General features: G+C 35.7%; 1 protein-coding gene across 2 annotated transcripts in view; it reads left to right on the top strand.

Moving 5' to 3' along the window:
- TBCD (tubulin folding cofactor D) overlaps window positions 1–24786 on the top strand; it is a 281979-nt gene that overhangs the window by 145766 nt on the left and 111427 nt on the right. For both annotated transcript variants that reach the window (XM_087924756.1, XM_087924755.1), the window contains 3 exons: window positions 4753–4885; window positions 22389–22434; window positions 24135–24267. In XM_087924756.1, coding sequence (XP_087780882.1) covers window positions 4753–4885; window positions 22389–22434; window positions 24135–24267 — 312 coding nt within the window. The remainder of the gene's footprint in view (window positions 1–4752; window positions 4886–22388; window positions 22435–24134; window positions 24268–24786) is intronic.

The raw sequence follows: 24786 nt of genomic DNA, 5'->3' as shown, positions 1-24786 counted from the left end.
CAGAGGGAACTATTAGTTCACTTAATGATCACCTCATTTGCTTAACAACTACCACAAAAAAGATTGGTTGACATACAACCATAATGAGCAGACTCCATTATAGTCGTATGTCGAAGATGGGGTATAAAGAAGGGATAAGCCTTCAGAATTCTCTCATGGCCAAAGTTGCTCATAAAGTATTTTTCTATTGCAATCCCTGCCAATAGTGGTAACAATATGGCAAATTTGTCAATGTTGGTGTGTTGTGTAGGGCTGGTGTGTCTCTGTATGTAAAGCTATTTATATGTTTAACCAAGAATGGGGAAATCAGGATGTGGTTGCTAAGTTTGGGTAACAAAACATGTAGAAATATGGAGCCCCCTGACTTGTTCCTTTTTCTTAGTGAAGGTGGTAGGCATGGTTTCTTGGTGAGTTGGAATCACTTTGCTTCCAAGAAAGATTACTATGGGGTTTTTTGAGTTTCCACCTATGCTACAGGAGGGTAGAATGGGAGACAAGCCTGCCAGCCATGACGGCTGCTATATTAAGCTTTGTTATAACTAATAGAGAACCTAAGAAAGACAACTTAAATCCTTAACATTGTAATTTCTCTTAATGTTTTCTGCTTAATTCCTACAATTTGGCTTCTGGAGACAACTAAATATAGTCAGTTCACATATGACTGTTCTTTCATCTCCTCTTCCCCATCCCACAAATGTTTGTTTACTTGAACATCCTCGGAGCATATTGATATCTTTTCCCCCTTTTTAGCGATCCTGTCCTGGCTGCAGTCTTTACAGTGCTGAACTATTATTATAAGAAATAAGTCTACATCTAAAGGACATTCAAATATTTCAGTACCAGGGAAATTTAATCAGTTATTCCAAATGAAATATATTATTTTTCGTAACTGTGGTAAAGAGAGAGTTGGGTTATTAGAATTTTTTATCAAATCACTTGTCTTAATAGGATCTTTTTTATGTTAAGAGTCAGTAAATATTGTAAACAACAACAACAATAATCAAGTTGGTGTTAACATTAATCACCACAGATTTCCTCCATGATGACCTGTTCCTAATTGGGTATTTCAAATCTTCTAATGGTGGACCTCTTACCATTGTAACTGAAACCATTTTTTTTTGGTCATCCTCTTCTTCCCAGCATTAGATCCATCACTAGAGATTTTGGTCTTTCATAATGTGTCCAAATAGGATAATTTGAGACTGCAGTAAAAGTATATAACCAGTATATAAATAAAATAACCAGTATATAAATAAAATGCATTTGTTTCTTGTATTAAGAGTATTCAGAACAATTAAAAGTTTTGACATAACATGTCAATATTTTTTAAATACCTTCAATAGCTCAACTCTTCGTCTTCCCTCCACACTATTTGTTTAAAATTAATAACAAAATTGTAACAAAAATACATGATATGGGTTGTTTCCTCCAGGCTATTGTTTGCTTTTGCTTTAGCTAATTGTTTTTTGCATCCATGTTTATTGTTTGCCACCCAGAGTTGTTATAAATCAAGTGGCCTTCAAATAAATAGATTTATAAATCAATAATGCTTTACAACTAATAATGCTTTACTTTTGCATCTAATAATGCTTTATTTTTTGTAATTTACATTGCCAAAATTCCTCAGAGGTTACAGCTTAGCTCTACTATATAATGGCAATATATTAAAATGTAATTTTTAAAACATCTTATGAAGGAATAGATCTAATTTCACAGAATATGAAGGAGCACATGGTTTGAAAATTGTTCAAAAGTCTTTGGATCTTGTTTAATTACAGCAATTATAGATTTTCTCTGCTTTTCATTAAAGCATCCCATTTTTTCAGGTCTGTGTAAGGTTGGAAAAATGTGTATATCTTAATGAATAGGTGAGAACTGTTATACTTAATGAGATTTGAAGCAACTCTTCCAAATCATTTTTAAAATAATTTCTGATATAGTTTACAATGATAAAAATAAAAATTAATAGACTACAAAAAATAAGATTGAAAAGGAAAAATAGAAAGCAGCAAAAGAAATAAAATATAGAAAAAACAAACAAAAAAGAACACCCCTCTTCATTATGACAGCTACAAATAATTTTAGTAACTTATCACCTTTTCTTAAAATGCAACAAATGTTTTTTTTCTTCCCATATCTCATCTCTTAATTATAAACAAAAATCTTAAAACTTCATCACTCATTCTTTATCAGCAAAGTCCATTAAAGGCTATCAGAGATAACTACATCAAATAACTTGATAACTTGATCAAATAAGCCAATTCTGTGTTCCTTTTCCGTATTTATAAAATCTTGACTTTTAATGCAAACTTTAATTCAAAAAGTGTTCTCAGGCTTGATATGTTTACATCTTCTCTTGGTCTCCTCTCAGAATATTCTTCAAAATTTTAACAGATCTCTTGTAAATCCAGTAAAAGGAAGTTATCCAAATAACTTTTCTGTTTTCATACTTGTCTCTTTCAAATATCAAGACTTCATCCAGTTTCATTTGTATATTCAGCATATCCTCCATACTTTTCCACATCATGCTTGTAACTTCTCATGTTTAAATGCACATTAAAATTAATCTCTGGCATAGCCTGTTCTTTTTTATAAGACAATTTGCACGCTACTCATCCATGAAGTTAGATATTCTTAAAATTAATTTCCAAGCCTATTGTTCACAAGTCTCCATCCACTGTTAAATATTTTGCTTCATTTTATTCTAGTTTGTCAAATCTGATTCTTCTAATTATCATCTTTAATTTTTTCTACTTCCCTCTAGTGTCCAACATTCAAAGTCCTATATTATCAGTAAAAAGCAATTTCAAAGGCAATTAAGAAATGGGACTTGATTGAGTTGTGTTACAACTGTGAATTTAGGTGAAGTATTCCCTTGACTTCCAGTTGCTCAATTCATAAACCAACCAAAAACCCTCACTTCTTGCAGTCTAAGCAGGAGGATCAGTTCCCCAGGGTACATGTGGGTGATCTCACAATCTCTTCTTTTTCTGGAGAGATTTCACCACCCAGGATCCAATATCCAGCCACTGATGTCTTCCATGAACACTGTCCTGCTTTGGCAGAGACATTTGAGATGCCATGGCCTCACTGGAAGTGTCTTCCATGTCATTCTTGAAATACAATATATGTTAAGTGCCAAGACATATTGGAATGCTTTTAGTGATATCTAGTGGGAACTTCAAGACATTTGTGCAAATCACTTTATATATTGTGTTGGATTTATAGGAATTATTGCAAATCCACTGAAAATATATTTGACAAAACAATACAGCATTATGAAGCCCATAATCCACATTAATATTGCTTTTGTTAAAAAAAAAACAGAAGTCAGACATTTCATCCTACAGTTCAAGATACATTTGGAAGAATCACATTTTAAAAATAAACTTTTGCTCCTGGGGTTTGTTTATTTATTTTACATAATCTTTATATCCCACTTTTCATAGAGGATCCCAAGATACATAGTATTCCGCCCTCCTATTTTTCCCTATAATGCAACCACTTGATGTAGATTGAACTGAGAGAGAATAATTGGCCCAAAGTCATCCAGTGGGCTTCTGTGGTTATGAATAAACTAGAACATCGGTGTACTTGGGGACAGACCAATACCATAACAATATTGTCTTTCTAATCAAGATCAAATTACATACAATATAAGTATAGCTGAGGCTTGAATTTGCTTAACATCCAAGATCTGGTCATTTCCTAATTTCCTTAGCAATCCTTGAACTGGAAAAAAGCAGGGTCAGCCTTCCTTATTTTGCTGCTAGCTTTTATATAATGTCACACTAGGTGACAGGTCCATGCAAACTTAGCTAATTAAAAAAAACCCTCAGGGTTGGATCTTGTTAATATTTGAATGGGAAATCATCAGGACATTTCTGAACTGTAGGCTAGTTGGGAAAGGTAAAAGAAATACAAAAAACAAAAAACAGGAAGAAGGTAATTACAAATAACTTCCATATTGTCCCGAAGGTGCTTTTTCAGGAGGCAACTGAACTTTCTTGTTTTTTCTTTTGAAGACGTTTCGCTTCTCATTCAAGAAGCTTCTTCAGCTCTGATAGGATAGTGGGGAATGGAAGGATTTATATTCCTTGCAGACAGCTGGTAATCTGCTTCCTTTTAGAGGGTCATTGAAGCACTTGGAGGTTTATCTCTGCCCTTAGGATCACCTGAGTAGTGCTCCTGGTTCCTGTAATCTGCAATTTTTTCTCTGGAAATCCATTCCTACTCCCACATCATTCAAAAGATTCAATAATCATTCAATAACTTCCATATTGTTACCAAGAAAACTATGAACGTGTCCATATAATCTCTCTGCACTGAGATCAGCTTGAGGAAGATTTACCTTCCCTACTAGTAGGAAAAGAAGATTTGGAGAAAGTTACTTGTTTACTTGTTACTTGTTGTGTTATAGGAACATGGGAAATATACTTTTAAGGCATATTGTCAAAAATGATACGCTATAAGTGAATTTCTATTTTCCTTTCCTTTCCTCCACCATTTCAAGATGATTTGATGTATACTGTGACAATCCATATTTCTGCATTATGACCTTCTTTAGAAAAGATACAGTTAAAGAACTTACAGTTGGAATGTTCCCAATTTAAATATGTTGGAAAGCATCCATTGGACAATTGCCTTCAGGGGAAAAAAAAAAACCAGTTTGGCTAACAGGAAAAATGTGTTACCAGTTGAATTGCTCTGAATGGGTAAATTGCAACGTGTGTGTTTTTTCTCTGTGTGTAGGTTTATTACCCGCCCTGATGTCAGACAAAAAAGAATGGCAGACTTCCTGGATTGGACCCTTTCAACATTATCTAAATCCTCTTTTCAGACCATTGAGGGGACTATTGTAATGGATGGCATGCTTCAAGCCCTGGTAAACAATTGTTTTCAAAGATAATCCCATTTTTCTTTTTTAAATGCTATTTTTAAACTGTGTCAACTCCCTGTTGGAAGTATTTCCAAATTGTATGTGGCTGCCAGGACACAGAATAAAATTCCTCTGCTATTCTTAGTTGCATTGGAGAAGACTTTAGCATATATGGCAAGGGAAATCTGCAAAGTTCTCTACCTTGTATAATAATTAAAAGTATTGGAGCTCTTTCGAGCCATATGTGTTAGACGCAAACAATCAGATCCACACTCAAAAAGTTCAATTAGCTATTTATAGTATGTGCAAGCCTGTAATACAGGAATCCCCTTAGACTGGTGGTTTGCACCTGAATCAGACTAGCTAAGGCTCAACAGCCTTCAAGAGCAGTTAGACTTCAATCTCTTATCCTTATGTAGGGATCCAGACTAACTCCTCATTTGACTCCACCCCCTAATTCGACCAGTCACTCTCTAGCGGTATAGGATGCAACATCCCGAAAGAATATTTGTTTTTGTTGCAAAAGTAAAACAAGACAAAGGATTGCACTTATGAACTGACAAAGAAATTTAGATAATGATAATCATTCATGGGCATTATTAGTCAATTATTTAGTTTTGAATGTGACACTATTTACAAACCAGCTGAGGTAAATAGTTAGACATCTCAATATAATATACATTGATTACTAGTCTGAGAATGAGATGTCTTCCTATGTGCTCCCTCTTTCCTGCAGCATGTAGCTTTCACACCTCTAATTTGGCTTATTCAACTACTAATCTATGACAACAAAACTAAGAAATTAGTTTATGTGCAACTTATTAACTTTAAGAAAATTTTGATTTATTAATATCTTTTATATATTAGCATAAATTTGTGAAATTTTTATGGCCAGCTACTTCATATGTCTAGTCATCACATCCATTTTGGGTGTATTACAATGGATTCAGTGATGCAAAAGATAGTTAAAAACAATATTCTTCTATTCATCCTCTGCTTTATTAATTATTAAAGCCATTGACTTGAGTTCTTTTACAAATAGGAAGAAATTGCAGCCATTAAGTAGCTACAGAAAGAGGTATTAGAGTAGAGGGCTTTGTCTGCTTATGATGTTCTAGTGTACTGGGGCATATCTCAACAGGTAGGGTCTCAGATTGAAATGCACATGTTTATTTCCTAAACTCAAGGGTAGAAAATAAGAGCAAAGTCTTTCTTGCTCTATCTGTGATTATGTGAAATTGTAGTATTAGTGAAACTATTAGTAGAAAGAAAACTCATTTAGGTGCTTTTCTTTGTTCTTTAGAAGAAGAAGAAAAAGAAACATGTTATATTTCATGTTGGCAAAGTTTAAGAGTTAAAAGTTTTCCTCATCTACTTAACAAAGCCTGTTGCTGCTTGATGAAACTTGTAGGATGTATATTACTTTAATATTAGTCACATCTTCTTTGTTCTATGCGGTTTTATTCCACCTGCTATTAGAGTATGTTAAGTGAAACAGGTGAAAACTGAACAAGTTGAATCGAAACTTGAATGAGATGTAATTTTCTTGAAACTAGAGACTTGCTCATAAATATATTTCCCTTTCTTGTAGGAATGGTTCAAGTATTGAACAATTTTCTTGATTTGGTAGCTCATTTAACTAATTTTTCCTTTGGGAAAAAATGGCTTTTTGAGGATGTTCAATATTTTTTCCTTTCATGATTAAAGGTTATGTTATAACTGTGATGGCGAACCTATGGCATGCGTGCCAGAAGTGTCACACAGAGCCATCTCTCTGGGGATGCCAGCCATCATCTATTGCTCTTCTGGGTTCCAGCGTGCACATGCGCGGTCTTTGCACATGCAGGAGTGCAGGAAAATGGAAGAGCAGCTCCTTGGCATGCATGTGTGCATTGGGAAGTTGAGTTTCCGGTGCATGCATGCACGCTGGCCAGCTGGTCTTCTTACGCACATACACACCAGAAACCGGAAGACCAGGTGGCCAACTGCATGTGCTTGCCGGAAACCAGAAGCTCAGCTTCTCAGCACGCACATATGTACTGGGGAACTGCTCCACCAGTTTCCAGCATTCCTGCGTGCACCGGGGAACTGGTCTTCCGGTTTCCAGTGCCCCCCCCGTGTGTCCGCATGCACTCCTGTTTCAGTACTCAGTGCCAAAAAGGTCCGCCAACACTGTTATAAGCAATGGGCAGCTGGTATTGCAATCAATAATAGAAAAATATTTTAGAAAAAATAAATAACTTATAAATATAAATCAAATGAATTTTGATTATCATATATTCAACTACCATTTATATAATTGTATAATTTTACATTAGTTATCTTTTCATAAATAACAGTGTTTGGCTTATTAGACTAATTTTGAATGAAACTCAAAATTGTTTTAAATAGAATATTAATCTGGCTCTGTCCCAATTTTTGTGGCTTTAAAATGTTAAATGGTAGTAGAAACTAAGGTTGGGTTGATGTTTTGGCCATCCTTTTGGATCTTTCATGATTTGTTCTTTTCAACCGCAACAAACTTGGTTTGTGATCCCAGCATGCTTTGAACAAGTATAGATAACAGTCAATGGCTATTTTCAAGATTTCTTTTTCATTAGTTGTAACATAGTCCAACCTCAGTCCAACCTTGGGATATCTGAGAAGGAAACAGAAATTAGTGATCTGCATTAAAATAATGTGAAAAAAATATTTAGAAATTTCTTTTTTTAAAAAAGAAATAATTGTTTCATCTGTCCATGAAGTTATTGATATTTTAGTGTAAGTAGTAGATGAAAAAAATACTCCTTTCTCAAAAGTTCACATTTTTCCTCAAAAGTATTTTTTTTCAGTACCATTTAGAATGATTGTAGAATAAAGGTAATTATTAGAGAATAAGAGGAAGGTGACATTGAAGCTGAAGAAAAAATCATTTGTTTAAGATTGCCCAGTGAGTTGAAGTTAAGTGCTGGTTTTGATATCAGGTCAGTTGAAAATATTTGAGATCTTAAAATATAGCTTGCCAGATGTATAATGGCTTGACAGTACTGGTTTAAATATATAATTATTTGCATGAAGTAGGTTTTGAATAATAAATGTCCTGGGCCAGATGTTACATAGTAATTTCACATTTCAGAGTTTAGCTGATCCTTAATGTTTGAAGTAAAAAATAGTTTTAACATATACAGTATGGAAGGTGATTGAAGTTGACAGTGAAATAGTATACAAAAATGGTACTGGGTATTATATAAGAAATTGATCTTATTAAAATATATAATGGTCAAATGCATTATAATGATATAATTTCAGATAATCAATTTGTTGAGCTATTTAAGCAGTACTTTTATATCCAAGTGATTCATCCTTAGCTAAAATTTGTGAACTCTTAGAGACTGTTTATATTTCTTTTTGCTGCGGATCTGCAGATTTCAAATTTGACATCATTGTGCTTATGTGAGTTTTCTTCAATACTTTACAAGATGTATATCAGGGATCAATATAACTGACATTCCAATTGTTAAGCTGAAAGTCAAAACCGTTCCAGCTGGGCTAGCCTGGGAAATTCAGCAAATTGGAAGTCTCTGCTTTATAATCCTGAAATTTAAAAAAAAAATCATTTCACTAAATATCCATGTTCATTTGTACAGCTGATTACAGAAACTACCAGCAAAGCTAGTTTTTACTCATGGAATTAAACTATCAATGCATCAAATGAATACAAGAGGTCCCATTTTGATTGTTATGTGTTTTCTTGGTGAGGACAAGAGATTTGAATATATAAACATCAGAATTGCTCCAGAAATATTTCTTCCTGAATTAGTTGCGGCAAGATTGCATTTTACTGTTCAATTTGTCTGTTTAAGGCAAGCTGCTAAATCCTGACAGTTCTTGTTGAAACATGCACTGTGCGTTTCACAACATGATTCCACTTATGGGCTTGTTCTTCTGCACCTGTTGATAGGACACCTGTTGTGAAAGAATGTATTACTAACAGGTAGCACAACTTTTATCTCTTTCAAGTACAGGTTTCAAATATGTCATGTCTGCGTTATAATTAAAAGGCAGTGTTACTTGTGGACTCTATATGTTTACTGGTGATGCCTGCCTTCATTAACTATATCAGTGATTCACAACTGCCTGGTGGGTGGGTACTTATCATAAGACAGATTTTAAAAACACCAAACCAAACTCCAGACTGCAGTAAGGGACAAAAATGTTAAATTCTTACTTTATTACCTGCTCAGATTCTATTGATTAATAGCTCTCAATCTTTTATATATGCATGTTTATTGTATGAATGTTAGAAGATGAGTTTTGATATGTATTCTGTGTATGAGATTATGATGTAGGTGCTTTGTTTACACACACACACACACACACACACACACAGTTTCAAACCTACAAGAAACATCTGATTTAGGTTTTTGGATTGATAGACATACTTTTAAACATGCCTCATATATTAACAAATGTTTTGCTATCCCTGCAGGGTGTAGCACTCTAAGCTTCCCTGGTAGGGATGTTCTCATCTTAGAGTAGCCTGGGGCATAGAAACTTAAGTTATGGTTAATTTATTTTAATAGAGATACACTATACAAATATGAGTAATAGGGTTAAAATAAAACACCTTTGCTAGTAAGTAAATAAAGCAGCATATCTTAAGAACTATTTTTATTTGCGTCAAAGAAAAGGCATTTTCTCTGCAAGCTTCCCATGCTTCAACCATTGTTTGGTAATAATTGTGTGCTCTTGTAGATTATGCCTCAGGTAAGAGATAGCCCTGCTATGCAGTTTTTTAATCTTAAAGGCACAAAAACAAATCTGTAGCTCTGAGTATTGAACATAACCTTTGCTAGCTTTAAATTCATTGTAAATATCTTGATTTCAAGCAGTGAGCTGAAATTTTGTGGCCTTTATTTATTTAAAATTAGGGAACATATCTGTCAATTAGGGAAGTGAAGAATACATTTCTAAGCTGCTCCCTTGTGCCTTTTCAATTTGCCATTTGAACAGAAATCCAAACACCATGCATTTCCCACCTTTTACTAGCAGTGCAAGCTTCCAAGCTACAATCACAATTTGGGTGTGATCCATTTTAGATTTTTTTTTACACAGTATTAAATCTTTTTCACTCAAATTCATCTCTGAATTGATAAATTTCAGATGTGAATGTTCATTTCTGTTAGGAATATAGGAATGTGTTATTGTGAGACAGACAACAGATCCATCTAGTTTAATAATGCCTGCTATGACTGAAAGTACTATCTCAAATATTTCACACATAATAGGTTTCATCTCTTCCTATAAATTATATCTGCTTGTTCATAGAAATGCTCAGTAGATGTTTGTAGTGTTTAATTCATTTTTCATAGCATTTAATTTGGAAAAGCTATTACGATGTAGCAGTTGGAAGGTTGGATTAGAAGTGAAAACTGATTTAAATTGCCATTCAATCATGAAGCTTACTGGGTGATTTGGACCAATTACCAACTAACCCAGAATATGGAACTATAATGCTGTTTTTTTTTACCTTTTGGATTAGCTTTATTGATATATGTTATTGTTATCAGTTATTATGGCTTGTCCAACAAACATAGTTTAAAACAGTTGTCCTGTCTGTAAGAATATATTCCCAGCCCAACCTAAGTTACAGAATTCTGGCAAATTTTGCTGGAGGAAAGAGATAAGAAACTTGAGTGCCTGCTCTGAGAAAGACAGAATGTAACTACAACATATAAACATGTTTAGGTAAACAACTTGAATTGTGATTTAGCTTCTGCAGGCTATGATTTTAAGAAAGACCCTAGATGGGGATTTTCTCATCCCTTCCATTCTTTTTGCCATCTTTAGCTCCTATGGAAGGTACTGCCCCTTCAATCAGTGTAGTGGGAATTTGGAAGAAGCAGAGAAAAGAAACAATCTAAACTGAAAAATGGTCCTTTGTGTTCAAGGTCCTTCTTATTTAAATTATTTTTGTTTTGTTTGCTTTTGGCCAACCTAATCTAATCCCTTTCCTAGCTTGTGCCATATATTTTGTCTACATTTCTTGGGCAATGTTCTAATCAGAAGGAAGATCCTAGGATGATTTTTATATGAGATTAGGCAATGTTTTGTTGACAGTGATCCTCAGAATGCTAGTGTTACCAGATTAAATGAAGCATTTAAATGTTTCTTTTCCAAAACAGCATGGAGTTCATTTTATTTTTTGAGACAGAGAACTTTCTTATTGTTTAGTTGTGCTTCTGTTACAGTAAAGTAAGGTGAACAAACAATCCTAGGAACAATGCTTTGTTGGCTTGACCTCTTAGAGGTGCTGAAGAGTAATTATTATGGTGTTTTTAATCCTCCCTTAAGGTTGGGCATATCTATTGCTCATAGTTTATTAGAGCCAAAGGGTAACTACAGATTCTCATCTCTGTGGCAGTAAGATGTGCCTGCTGCCAAGTAATCATGCCACTTTTAATAGTGATGATTTGTATAGCTTGGGGAAGATGTCCCAAAGGTAATGCTGATTCTTACATCTTACAAAGACAAAGTCTACGTGGGTTATGCAGACAATTAGGAGGTGTGTCAGGTTTTTCCCTGATTACTAAGAAACTAGTTTTTGTTTGTATCTTGCATCATGTTATTACAAAAGCAACAAAACCAGATCTGATATTTCTATTGCTAGGATACACCAATGGTTAATTTGTAGGTACTATAATTATTTAAAGGAGACGTAGCTGGATTCCTCTCAACATGTTGGGTAGTGTTACATGTCCCCATAAATGCTAAAGAAATGTGATGTAACTTAGAAATGCCCAAGGCATACAACTGGAACTTTAATGTCTTTAACATAAAGTTTTGTGGATATTAAAGGTTCTAAACAAGAGGCAAAATCAACCTATTGATTTTTCTAATTAAAAGTTTTCTTCTATTTAAGGCTTGTACATCTTTTCATGTTGGTTGTTGTAAAAGAAATGTATTAAGTTATATCTTTAAATCTTTTCATCACCCCCAGAAACAAGCCACAAATACTTCCTAATAATTTCTATGCAATATTATTTATTCTCTCTCTAAATAATATTTAGCTATTATTTATATGGTATTTATTTAAATCATTTAACGGGTATGAAATTAGACACATTTGCATAATCAAAGAATTCCATGAGTTGAAATTTGAGTAATCCTCGAATTTAAGGTAACCCTTGAATTACGATCATTTGTTCAGCAACTGTTTGAAGTTATGGCAGTGCTGAAGAAATGAAACTTATGCCTGTTCCCTGAAGTTATTGCTGTTGCAACACTTTCATGGTCTCATGATTTGAATATTGGACAGCCTCCCCACACTTATGACCTCAGGGTGCTTCAAATCTCCCTCACCTATTTCCCTTCATCCCTGCCCTTCTGTCTCCCCTGCGTGATGGCGCTCCTCAGTAGCGGAACTGGAGCTGATGTAGACGTCCAGGCCCTTCAACAGTCTCTGCTGGCTGCCATTGCCTCTTGGCCTGTACTTCAGCCCCAGTGCTGCTGCTGCTGAGGGGTGCTGCCTCAGGTCCCACATTGCAGCCAGCCACCACAGGATGAAGCCTTGCTATCCTGTGCACCACAGGTCCTGTGTGATGAGATATATTTGGCTAACCCCTGTTAGGCAACTCTGTGCCAAGAGAGATTTTAGTTGATTTAATATGGATTTCCATGGTCGATGTACACTGCTCCAACAAATAAAGGGAACACTTAAACAACACAATGTAACCCCAAGTCAATCACACTTCTGTGAAATCAAACTGTCCACTTAGGTAGCAACACTGATTGACAATCAATTTCACATGGAATAGACAACAGATGGAAAGCATAGGCAGTTAGCAAGACATCCCCAATAAAGGAGTGGTTCTGCAGGTGGTGACCACAGACCACTTCTCAGTTCCTATGCTTTCTGGCTGATGGTTTGGTCACTTTTGAATGCTGGCAGTGCTTTCACTCTAGTGGTAGCATGAGACGGAGTCTACTACCCACACAAGTGGCCCAGGTAGTGCAGCTCATCCACGATGGCACATCAATGTGAGCTGTGGCAAGAGGTTTGCTGTGTAGTGTCCAGAGCATGGGGGCGCTACCAGGAGACAGGCCAGTACATCAGGAGATGTGGAGGAGGCCATAGGAGGGCAACAACCCAGCATCAGGACCGCTACCTCCACCTTTGTGCAAGGAGGGACAGGAGGAGCACTGCCAGGGTCCTGCAAAATGATCTCCAGCGGGCCACAAATGTGCATGTGGCTGCTCAGTCAGAAACAAACTCCATGAGGGTGGTATGAGAACCCGACGTCCACAGGTGGGGGTTGTGCTTACAGCCCAACACCATGCAGGACGTTTGGCATTTGCCCGAGAACACCAAGATTGGCACATTCACCACTGGCACCCTGTGCTCTTCACAGATGAAAGCAGGTTCACACTGAGCACATGTGACAGACGTGACATGGTCTGGAGACGCCGTGGAGAATGTTCTGCTGCCTGCAACATCCTCCAGCATGACCGGTTTGGCAGTGGGTCAGTAATGGTGTGGGGTGGCATTTCTTTAGGGGGCCGCACAGCCCTCCATGTGCTTGTCAGAGGTAGCCTGATTGCCATTAGGTACCGAGATGAGATCCTCAGACCACTTGTGAGACCACATGCTGGTGCGGTTGGTCCTGGGTTCCTCCTAATGCAAGACCAATGCTAGACCTCATGTGGCTGGAGTGTGTCAGCAGTTCCTGCAAGACGAAGGCATTGATGCTATGGACTGGCCCGCCCATTCCCCAGACTTGAATCCAATTGAGCACATCTGGGACATCATGTCTCGCTCCATCCACCGATGCCACGTTGCACCACAGACTATTCAGGAGTTGGGGGATGCTTTAGTCCAGGTGTGAGAGGAGATCCCTCAGGAGACCATCTGCCACCTCATCAGGAACATGCCCAGGCATTGTAGGGAGGTCATACAGGCACACGGAAGCCACACACACTACTGAGCCTCATTTTGACTTGTTTTAAGGACATTTTATCAAAGTTGGATCAGCCTGTAGTGTTTTTTTCCACTTTAATTTTGAGTGTAACTCAAAATCCAGACCTCCGTGGGTTGCTAAATTTGATTTCCATTGATAATTTTTGTGTGATTTTGTTGTCAGCACATTCAACTATGTAATGAATGAAGTATTTAATAAGAATATTTTATTCATTCAGATCTAGGATGTCTTATTTTTGTGTTCCCTTTATTTTTTTGAGCAGTATATTTTTTGTCTAATGCACTCCCATTGTATTTAACTCCCTTTCAGCAAATGTAATTTAAATAAAGATTAAATAATTTGGCATGGGGTTTGTTTGTTTGTTTGAGGGGTATCAGTGTGTTGTCTTCCTCTCCAGGACAGTTGAAAAGTTTTTGAGTAAGTTCCCCAACTAACAATACAAGCTATAAATCCATAATATTTCAAAGTAAAATGTTTAGATCAAGTTATTGCAAAGCATATAGTTAACTTTTATAAAGTATCCAGGGTAGCTGCCATAACTTGAAGCAATAAAATTATAGTAAACATCAAAATAAGGAACAGCAGATTTTATTAAAAAGCAAATAACCCCAAAACATTGCTCAAATAATTGAATAATTTCTCCAGAACACCTGTACGGCTATAATACATTAAATATGAAAATTGCAAATAGATATAGAATTTAAATTAAAAAAATTTCCTTAAATTTAGGTGTGTTTATGTATAATTACACTCTAATAATATTTCAGATAAGGAATAATAAGCATTTTATGCAGGTTTCAGTCTGTCTTTTTAATCTCTTACTGATTTTTACAACAAAATTCTTGTCTGGAAGATATTAATTGCAAACCACTTCTGTATCGCTGCCAAGAAAAGTACATGGACTTATAGTCTTTAGGAGTTGTACTCTGTGTGTGTGTGTGTGTGTGTGTGTGTGTGTGTGTGTGTGCGCGCGCGTGTGTGTGTGTGTGTGTAGCATTTAAAAAGATTAAAACTAATAAACAATTTTAAAAAGAAAAAACAAAGTGCAGAAAATGAAAAAGAATAAAAGGAAAAATAGAAATAAATAAATAAGATAGATAGATAGATAGATAGATAGATAGATAGATAGATAGATAGATAGATAGACTGTATAAAAGGAAATATTAAAGAAAGGATTTTTTCCTTCAACAGAACAAGTCTAGACAATTTTAGTTAACATCACTTTCTCTTAAAGCAACAAATTATCTCTTCTTCCCTTAACTATAAACAAAAATTTAAACTTCACTGTTCAGTCCTGGTTAGCAAAAATCCACAAAGAGTTAGCAGAGATAGCAGCCTATGTATTTTGATCTTTAAACTAACTTTATATTCCTTCTCTTTACTTTCAACAATCTTGGCCTCTGATCTCTTAAAATAATGTCCAAGAACTTGATTTCTTTTCCCCTTTTCTTTGTCATTCCTCACAGAATCCTTCAAAACTTTAACAAGTCTCTTTTGTAAATCCAAAATAGGAAAGTTATCCAAGTCATTCTTCAGTTCATTATTTGTATATCTCTTTTAATTATTAAATCATCAGCGGCTTTCGCTGGTATATCTAGTATATTAGCATTTTCCATAGCATTCTTCTAACTTATCATTTTAAAATCCACATTAATTATGATACAACTTGTTCCTATTCCATAACATCATTTATGTACAGTCTATCTATAATGGCAGACCTTCTTGAAATTAACTTCTGAGTCCATTGTTCACAATTATTCTTCAGTAAATTCAATATTAAAATATTTTGTTCCATTCTGGGTTAGCTAGTTGAATTTAAGTGTTCTTCTCCTTTAATTGCAATCTTTAGTTCAAGGTTTATCAAAAAGTCATAAACTTCTCCTAATCCTCAGTGTTCTCCATGCTTCGTAATGTTCTGTTCATTCATGCTACATTTAAAATCATGAAATGCAGCACATTAAAAACTAAAACAAAGCAGGTGCATAGCCTTAAGGAGTTTTTGTTGCATTTACACCATAGCTGACATTACTTAAATCCATAAATAGCTGTTAACATATGTGGAAATATTTTTGGGGTTGGGCTATGCTCTTTTAACTTTAACTCCTGGCCATATTTATCTGAAAGCGTTTCTTTGTATTAAAGTGATGAAACACAAATAAAGTATTTAGTGTCTGGATGAATGTTTAGACAATTCTAAATATTTAATTATTTCAAGCCCTATTTTAAATATTTTCACTGAGTTAAATGAAACATTATTACAAAAGGTATGTTGTATGGCCCCATGTTTTTGGTGTCATGGTTTAATTCACACAATGAGTTAGTGAATTCCATATTTACAGATAGCAACTCTATATCAAGACAATTCCATCCCCCAGTAAATATCTATGAAATGGGAAGAGGGTGTCTTAAATTTGCTGAATTAGAAGACTGGTGTTTAAACAAAGGAATGGTCTAGAGGTTCAAATTATTGCAAACATGGGTGCCTTAAGTTTAATTTAGGACAGTCTCTTTGCCTCCTGAATTTAGGGGTTACACCTCTTCCTTTTCTTGTGCAGCTACCCTTTTGTAAAACTTTGTCTCCATCTTGTTATATTATTAATAAGTAGGTTTCCTTTTTATAGAATAGGGTGATGATCACTAACTTGGTTTTAAAAGGGATTGGATAAATTCATGGACAATAGGTGTATTCTGTTACCTCCAGGTTTGAGAAACAACTCTGCAAGTGGGATATGTGAACATCCCAAAGACATGTTGGACTATAATGGGCCTGGAGCCAATTTAGCAGGCTTCTTTTTGTCTTATGTTCTTATGCTTTTCTTACTTTTTAGAAGAAGGGATACATATGACTGCATGTAAGTATGTTCTATTTCTCTCTGGTATAGAGAATGGTTAGTATTTTTGAGATCAATTAGTGTTTTCAACAGGCATATTTTTACAGGCAATCATTTTTAATAAGTATTAATGAAGTTATTAAAAAGTTCATTTTTTGTCCTGTCCTTTTAGTGAGTGTGACTTCTGCCAGGTATATATTTATGGGAAGGAGAAATCTTTAGGGTTAATTTCAGTTGGAATTAGTAGTCCTAGGATGACAAGGTGTGAAGTGAAACATTCGTGTTCATAAGTTTTTCGCGATCTAGGCCTCATTTACGTGGAGACCATTTTAAATTTAAATTTGTGTTCCTTTTAGGTAAGCATACTAGATTGGAGATTCTCAGTAAATGTAGATAATACAAAAGTATATACTGTTTCGGAGTGGGGAGAGGGAGGGAGGGAAATACATATATATTTATATTTACATTTACATTTACATTTATATTTATTCGGGTATTTTCCCACGTCATTTTAGTTGTGCTTTTAAAGTTGTAGCAACGTTTCGGCAGAATCTCATCTGCCATCATCAGGCTTCTGTATTATATACAATGGTTGTATTATATACAATACAGAAGCCTGATGATGGCAGATGAGATTCTGCCGAAACGTTGCTACAACTTTAAAAGCACAACTACAATGATGTGGGAAAATACCCGAACAAAGCTCAATACCATACATGTAAGTACCCGCGAAAACTTAAGAATGAATGAATATATATACCCATCTCCCTCCCTGGCTTTTATATCCAAGGATTTATCTCTGAGAAATAATTTCAAAGATGATAAATCAATACATTTTTAAAAAAATACAGTGATTCTGAAGCTGGTTTTAAGTTGCCCTGTGTCCTCATTGGACTTGGTTAAGCAGATGTTAAATTGCACCAGTTCAGGGTTGCAAATAGTAGCCATAATTATTTGAGTTGATGTATATTGTGCAAGATCCTTGGGTGTAACTACAATTGTGCAGGTTTGGGTGGACATCAGTTATTGTGTTTCATAGCATAGTCATGAGATTTACATTTAATTATAGTTTAACTAGATAAAATAAGAGAAGATAGTTAAGTAACTCAAATAGTACAATACGTTGTGAATTCAGATTGCATCTTGCCCCTTAGGAGTACAAAATAAAATCTAAGGAGTAGTAGTAGTAGTAGTAATATAATCTCCCATTGAGGCATTACCTTAATGTGGTTGTGGGGCTTGTATATGCTCTGAAGAAGATGAGATCTATGCCAATGATTCATCCATAGTTGACAGATCTTGTCAGAGGAGCCAGATGAAGAATGTCTCTGCCATAAATAATATGGTGAGACATAACTTATAGAAACCTATACTGAATTCGTTGTTGCCAAAATTCAATGAGGACAATACACAAAGTATTGGGAACTCCTGGACATCTGGTGATATGTGAGCTACAGGACTCAGGACTGTTGGCTAAACAAATAGGATAAGCAGCCTGCAGGATTACTGAAGGAAAAGGAAAAGCAAAGAGATACTGCTTTCCTATTATAAATCGTATCTAGTGAGAAGAGAATATCTGAAAAGAATACACCAGTTTAGGAAAGAATAACATTCAGAATCAGAAATAATAGAACAAAGGCTACCAGATCAGCTTTGATATATAATATGAAATAAAGAATATACCAAAGCAGAACTGGAAGAACTGCAAAGAACTAACCAGGGCAAAGAAATCAAAGTCTTGCCAGAGGAATCCCAAACAACAGAGATAATCCAGGTGGAATTGGTAGCATAGATTTCAGCATTGTTTTTGAACCGTTTTCATTCCCAAACTAGGCACTCTCTTTTGCTTTCTTCTCACAAAGAGCAAGAGGAATTAAAACAAAGAGGAATTAAACCAAACTGAGCATCTAGAACAGGAGTCTTCAAACTTGACTGCTTTAAGATTTGTGGACTTCAACTTCCAGAATTCCTCCTCCAGTCATGTTAACTCAGATATTCTGGGAGTTGAAGCCCATAAGTCTTAAACTTGCCAAGTTTGAGGACCCTTTATCTAGAACAGCACAAAAGCAACAGAATAAGGCTGCCTGCACTGAAGCTTGTTACAAAAAATGGGTAGCACATTTTAAAAGATACCATTACTGTAGTTTATCAAATATATGCATTAGCTTGAGGCAAGAAATAAACCAACTGACGTACAGCACAGCACAGTTATTATTGATGATCTTGGATGCAAAATCAACATTTTTTAAAAAAATCCCAATTGAATTGCAAAAATGGAGGATCGGGTTGGGAAATAAGATCAGTATGTTAAGATCAGATGCAAGCTAGCTAGAAGAGAAGTAAAAGAAGCTGAAGAACAAGAAGATCAAATAATACCTGACTAAGAAATATCACCTAGGGACAAGAAAGATCAAGGAAGCACTGGAAAAAATAAAACAGCAAACAAGAAACAGTAAACCTCCAATTTCAGATGAATCAGAAACATTTCTACCAATCCATCAATGGAAAGATTAAAATGAATCAGTTAACACCTGACAAAGAAACAGTGCAGTTCTGGGTGCAGCTGCAGGATAAATCAAAGAAATACAATAAAAATGCTACTTGGATAAAGGAGGTGAATAAGAATAAAAAAAGAAACTAAAAAATGGTGGAGAAAAGGCCAAGTAAGATCAAGAACTGGTCAGCATTAAGTGAACAGGAATATCTGACTGGCCTGCATCCATTCATTGCCAAGCAGTGTAACACCATACTACAAGGGGGTGAAATTTAAGATTGGTTAATAACTGGCAAAAACTATCTGATAATGAAAGATCCACCAAAAGGAGTGGCATGAAGCAAATACAAGCCAATTACCTGTTTACCAAACCTTGCTAACTGGTATGGTAGCTGATGCAGTCCAACTGCATCTAGCTGAAAACAAGCTGTTTCCATTTGAGCAGAAAGGAAACTGTCCAAACAGCAGAAGAACAAAAGATCAGGTCCTAATTGACACAATGGAACTGGAAAACTGCAAGAGAAGGAAGATCAATTTGAACCTGGCTTGGATTGATGATAAGGAGGCATTCTACTCCCTGTCACATGATTGGATAATCAAGGGCATACAAACAACGAGAATCATTAGAAACATCAGAAGCTTTGTGCAAAGATCAATGACACAATGGAAGCTACAGTTGCTAGTCAGTAACTGACCAGCCTGGGAGAGGTTAACTTCAAGATGGGTATCTTTCCAGGAAACCCAATATTACCAGTACTCTTAGTCATTACATTGATTCCTCTGTCAGCAATACTGAACAAGACAGCCATGGCTCTCAAACATTGGAAACATATGCCAGGTTACATGTGCCAGGCTCTCGCAACTCCTTTAAAATAGATGATCTGAAGCTATATGGAAAAATACCATCTGACATGTAATTACTGTTCAATTCTGTCCAAAAATATAGCCAAGTTATTGCAATGGAGTTTGGGCTGGATAAATGTGCACTCATTAAAATTAATTGGGGGAGGGGGAAATAGAGAAAACTGAAGAAACAACATCAAGGAAACTAAGGAAATAATATTAAGAGTTTGGAGGAAGATCATTACAAATCCCTAGCCATCCTTCAGGCTAACAAAAATAAAACAGTCAAGAAGAGCATTACAGGTAGTCTCAACTTATGACCATTTATTTGTTCAGCATCTGTTCAAAGTTACAGTGGTGCTGGGACTTATGCCTAAAGTTACAGCTACTGCAGCACCCCCACAGTCATGTGATTGTATGATTTGAGCACTTGCACTTACAACTAATCTACAGTGATCATGTAATCCCTAGTGATGGTCTTCCCTGCCGGCTTCCCCAGAAAGAAGCCAGCAGAGTTCTTGACAATTGCTATCCCTCCTCCCTTTCCTCTGCTCTTGGATGGTACAGAACCTAAAAAGCTGGGTGGGCACATTTCCAAGTGGGGACAAACCCATCACAGACCCAGTCAGATCTTGGTATGACATACCAGCTTGGCTCCCTCCTCCAGGATATGATCCTGGGTGAGATTAGCTTTATTCTATACAAACCTGGCATTCATAAGCAATAGCTGAAGTCCAGGGCCATCAGGGATCCAATTGCCAGGTCAGAGAGGGATCTCTTTCAAGGACTCAGCCCAATATCCCCATGTGAGGTAGGCTTGGATTTCTGATCTCTCACAGGGAGATAAGGTCGAGATGGCCCTGCTTTCCCCCTCAGCTTCCCTACCCGAGCCCTCTCAGATATATTTCCTTTTCAGGCCTTGCAGGCATATCCACCCTCTCTTGACTATTCTTCTATAATGCATCCAACTCACCAAGAACTCAAAATTATGCCTAACCCCACTTGCCTCAAGGTACTTGGCAGTTCAAGGCCCTGAGGAAAAAAGAAGACAAAAGAAAGAAAAAAAACACCTAAAAGCTCTACCTAGTTCCTCCTTAACCCTCCTGAACAGAGCTGGCACCCTAATTATGATGCAGGCTGAAAGGCCCAGGGCAGCCAGATGCACAAGACCAACATATGGAGATGGTGATGGTGGGGACTGCAAAAGACCAAAATCCACCAAGTCTGTGAAGAAGATATAGATTTTTAAGATCCCATTCATTGTTTGCTTTGAACATTTGTATCCTATTGCAAAGTAGTTTGTGTTCCATTTTGAAGAGCTTTCTATAATATATAATGTGTTCTTTTTCTTTTATGAATTAGAACATAGGGGCTTCCTGTTCTCGCATATTAGAATAGCTTTACTGATAACCTCTGTGTTGAACATTAGTTATGCCCAACTTTGTGTTGTTTCCTATATTCACCTTCTTTTTATATAGAAGAGGTGAATTGCAAAATCATGCAAAACCAGTAGAATTCTAAATTCTGTACTAATGACGAGACATTAAACTAAATAATAAATAATAATAAGTATTTGAATAAATATTCAATTTCAGATATGATGGATTCATGGCATATTGAGGAAGAGATAAGTAAATTGGCTAGGGAGATTTCATCATATATTATGCATTGGGCTGGTACCGTAGTAGTATATTCATTTCTGTAATCACCCAGAAGGCCAGTAGAGTATAAATCATTCATGCAGTCCACAAAGTGTTTCTGTTCGTTTCATGTTTATTTACAGAATGCTAGTTCCAATTTTAATGACCACCAGTGTTTTGATTCCTATTCTCCTCTACCTTTCCCTGCAAGCTGATTCTTCTCATCCCTCCCCTCCCCTCCCCTCCCCTCCCCTCCCCTCCCCTCCTCTGTCCCACTCTTTGTTTTCTAATCTTCTTGGTTAACTCTTTAGTTGTATTCCATTACAACAGTTACCTCTGATTTTATCATCTTAAGTTTTATGTTATTATTTCAATGGATGCTCCTGATTTCAGTCTATAATTACATTGGGTAGACCGCAAATTACTGACTCTGGCTCCCAAGTTTTAAACTTTAAGCAAAGAAACCTTTGTTTTCTGTATTGTACAAGTTTTTGCATTTGAGATTATAACTATTCTTGGTTGATATAACCCTCTTTAAATATCAGCCTGACCCCCTTATTTAGCCTTCCAGAAGCTTAATGTAATCATGCACACATGTTAAAGTTATGTATTCTGGTTAAGATTAATATAATATGACAGAGAAAATCTTGGAACATTACTTCTTGATGCTAATATATCAAAAATTTAGTTAATATTTGTATTTCATTTGTTCACTGACATTTTTTTTTCATTTACTTTTCTTAGGCACAACTTTTCAAACATGGCAAAAGGGAAGATTGTTTACCATATGGTAAGATTCTTCATGGTACCATAAACATAAAGAGTAAAACATGAGCATGATACAAATTTCTGGTGGTTATAGTTTGAAGATTTTATACTCCTTTTGACTCGCCTGTTTAAAATCAGTGATTGGGATCCTGAGAACCACAGCTAGAAATAAGCTTATGCAAAGGAGATTTCTTGTCTCCCTTTTCCTTCTGTGTCTTCAAAAAATCTTCTGTGGAAGGTAGGACATCTTAAATAGTATGGCATGGAGTGCAAAACAAATTCACTAATATTTGATAGAGGTATATGGTACAAGGGTGCCAATCAGGAACTCTATTTACCAGTCACTTGTGCCCTCTCCTAAACTTTTAGAATGTTACTGTAATCATCTGAAAATAATTTGCATATTAATACAAGATGTGTAAGGCAGAGCTCGTTTAGAGATCAAATTTGAGAACTCAGTCTGGTAGAAAGACAGGTATGGATAATATATATACATATACATATACATAGTACATGAAATATTTTTTAAAAATTCTTACTTTCATCCATGTCTGGAGATTGACATTGGGATGGATACAAGTTAGATGGAAGGAGATTGTAGTGCCTCTTTCTATAGGAATGGGTGACTTGAACAGAGCTCAGCGATGCTGATGATTTATATCGGAATTACAAAGAAATGCCTCACCCTTAAGAATCAGTCCTACATATCCTTTACTGTAGGACTATTCATATATAAAAGATGGTTATTTTTCCTTTATTTTCTGTCGGTTTATAATATGTACAGTTTTGTATTATTCAACGTACAAAGTCTAAGGTGATTTCTTAGAGCAAGTACTTCGTATGTTGAATAATATCTCTTTCACTATCCAGGTAAAAAAGCATTCCCAAATCTTTTGGCCTTTTGTGTACATCTTCTGAATGCTACTGCAGATAGCCTTCTGGGATGCCCATTAACAAAATAGCTGAGCAATATAAGCAATTGGAATTCAGCAATTTATCAGAATTTGGGGGCTGTGGTTGGAATCCATCTTCTCCTAATCTTTTAATTTTGTTTCTATGCAGGGGGCATACTTAGAAATCTACATAATAACTATCTAGCTTTGGTGGGATCTATTTGAGAGTCAAAGGTGGTCTCAAAGAAGACTGACACTTCATTGTCAGTATGCTAACTTCCTCTTTTTAAAAGATTAGTAGTTAATAAAAAAGAAGGTGGGCAGGAAATCTTTTGAGCTCATTGTATAACTCCAAGCTATGAATATCCTAAAATGTACTATAATATTAGATTATAAGTATTAAGTTTATCAATAAATAGGAAAGTGTGACACTAGTTAATTAACTAAAAGGTAAATTTGGGTATATCTGCTATAAAACATAGACTCATTTGAAATTCTAGGCTGCTTAAGGCAATAGGTTTTTCTGGAAAAATGTTGCCTAAATGTTTTGTTTTATAATGTACACTGATACTTTCCCCTAATAAATCAAGTTTATTAGGGAAAAGGGGACTATAGAACTGAGACCAAATACTTAACTTCAGTGCAATGTCTTATGTGTCAGAACTATTTCCCCTCTGCCCCCCCGATAACTTAACAATTGTATTGGTATTAAAAGCTGAGCGTAAGTTTCATAGTCTTCTGCTGAAAATATTTTAATATATGTTTCATATGTATTATATAATGGACAAAATTGGATATATTTATTGATAGAGAAATGTATTCATTATAGCTTCTACCGTGCTTGAATGTCTTGATAACTGCAAGCTCTTTGAAAGTAACCACACGATTCTTCGCAAGCTGGGAGTGAAACTTGTTCAGCGACTTGGTCTGACATTTCTTAAGCCAAAGGTGGCAAAGTGGAGGTTTGTTCTTTTCATAATCATGTTTTTACTTGCCTTCTTTCCTTTTATTAGGCTAATCTGAGTTGTAAGATCTATCATTAATAGGAGTAGATAAGTAATAAATCATCTCTCATTCATTTGATGACAAGAAGTTCTGGTTTAGCAATATTTGTGTATGAACTTTGGCATTCTATAGATATAAGCAACTTCTTCCTTTATAATTTTAATTTATGTTATTGCTTTACATTTTCTACAATTTATTTTACAGTTAAATTGTCCTTTCAAAGTTAAATTTAGGATTATGTAGAAAAACAGATTCTAGGAGGGAGTATTGTTTTAAAAAGTGTACATAAAGGTGTGATGTCTCTTCCTTTTCTTCTATCATATTTCCCTTTGCCTCCTTGAATGAAAGTACCAATACTGAAAAACATAATTAGGCTGTTAAAAATTTCCTCCCACTAAAACACACATTGTTACACTGGGAGTAGCAAGAATAAAGGGCATGTGGGTGTGGGTGTAGCTCAGGAATCCCCAAACTTG

The sequence above is a fragment of the Pseudonaja textilis genome, chromosome 2, assembly GCF_049901715.1.
Source record: "Pseudonaja textilis isolate UNSWEBS1 chromosome 2, rPseTex1.2, whole genome shotgun sequence".
Lineage (NCBI taxonomy): Eukaryota > Metazoa > Chordata > Lepidosauria > Squamata > Elapidae > Pseudonaja > Pseudonaja textilis.
Note: the sequence above shows the minus strand (reverse complement) of the source record. Positions and strands in the feature narration are given on the sequence as shown.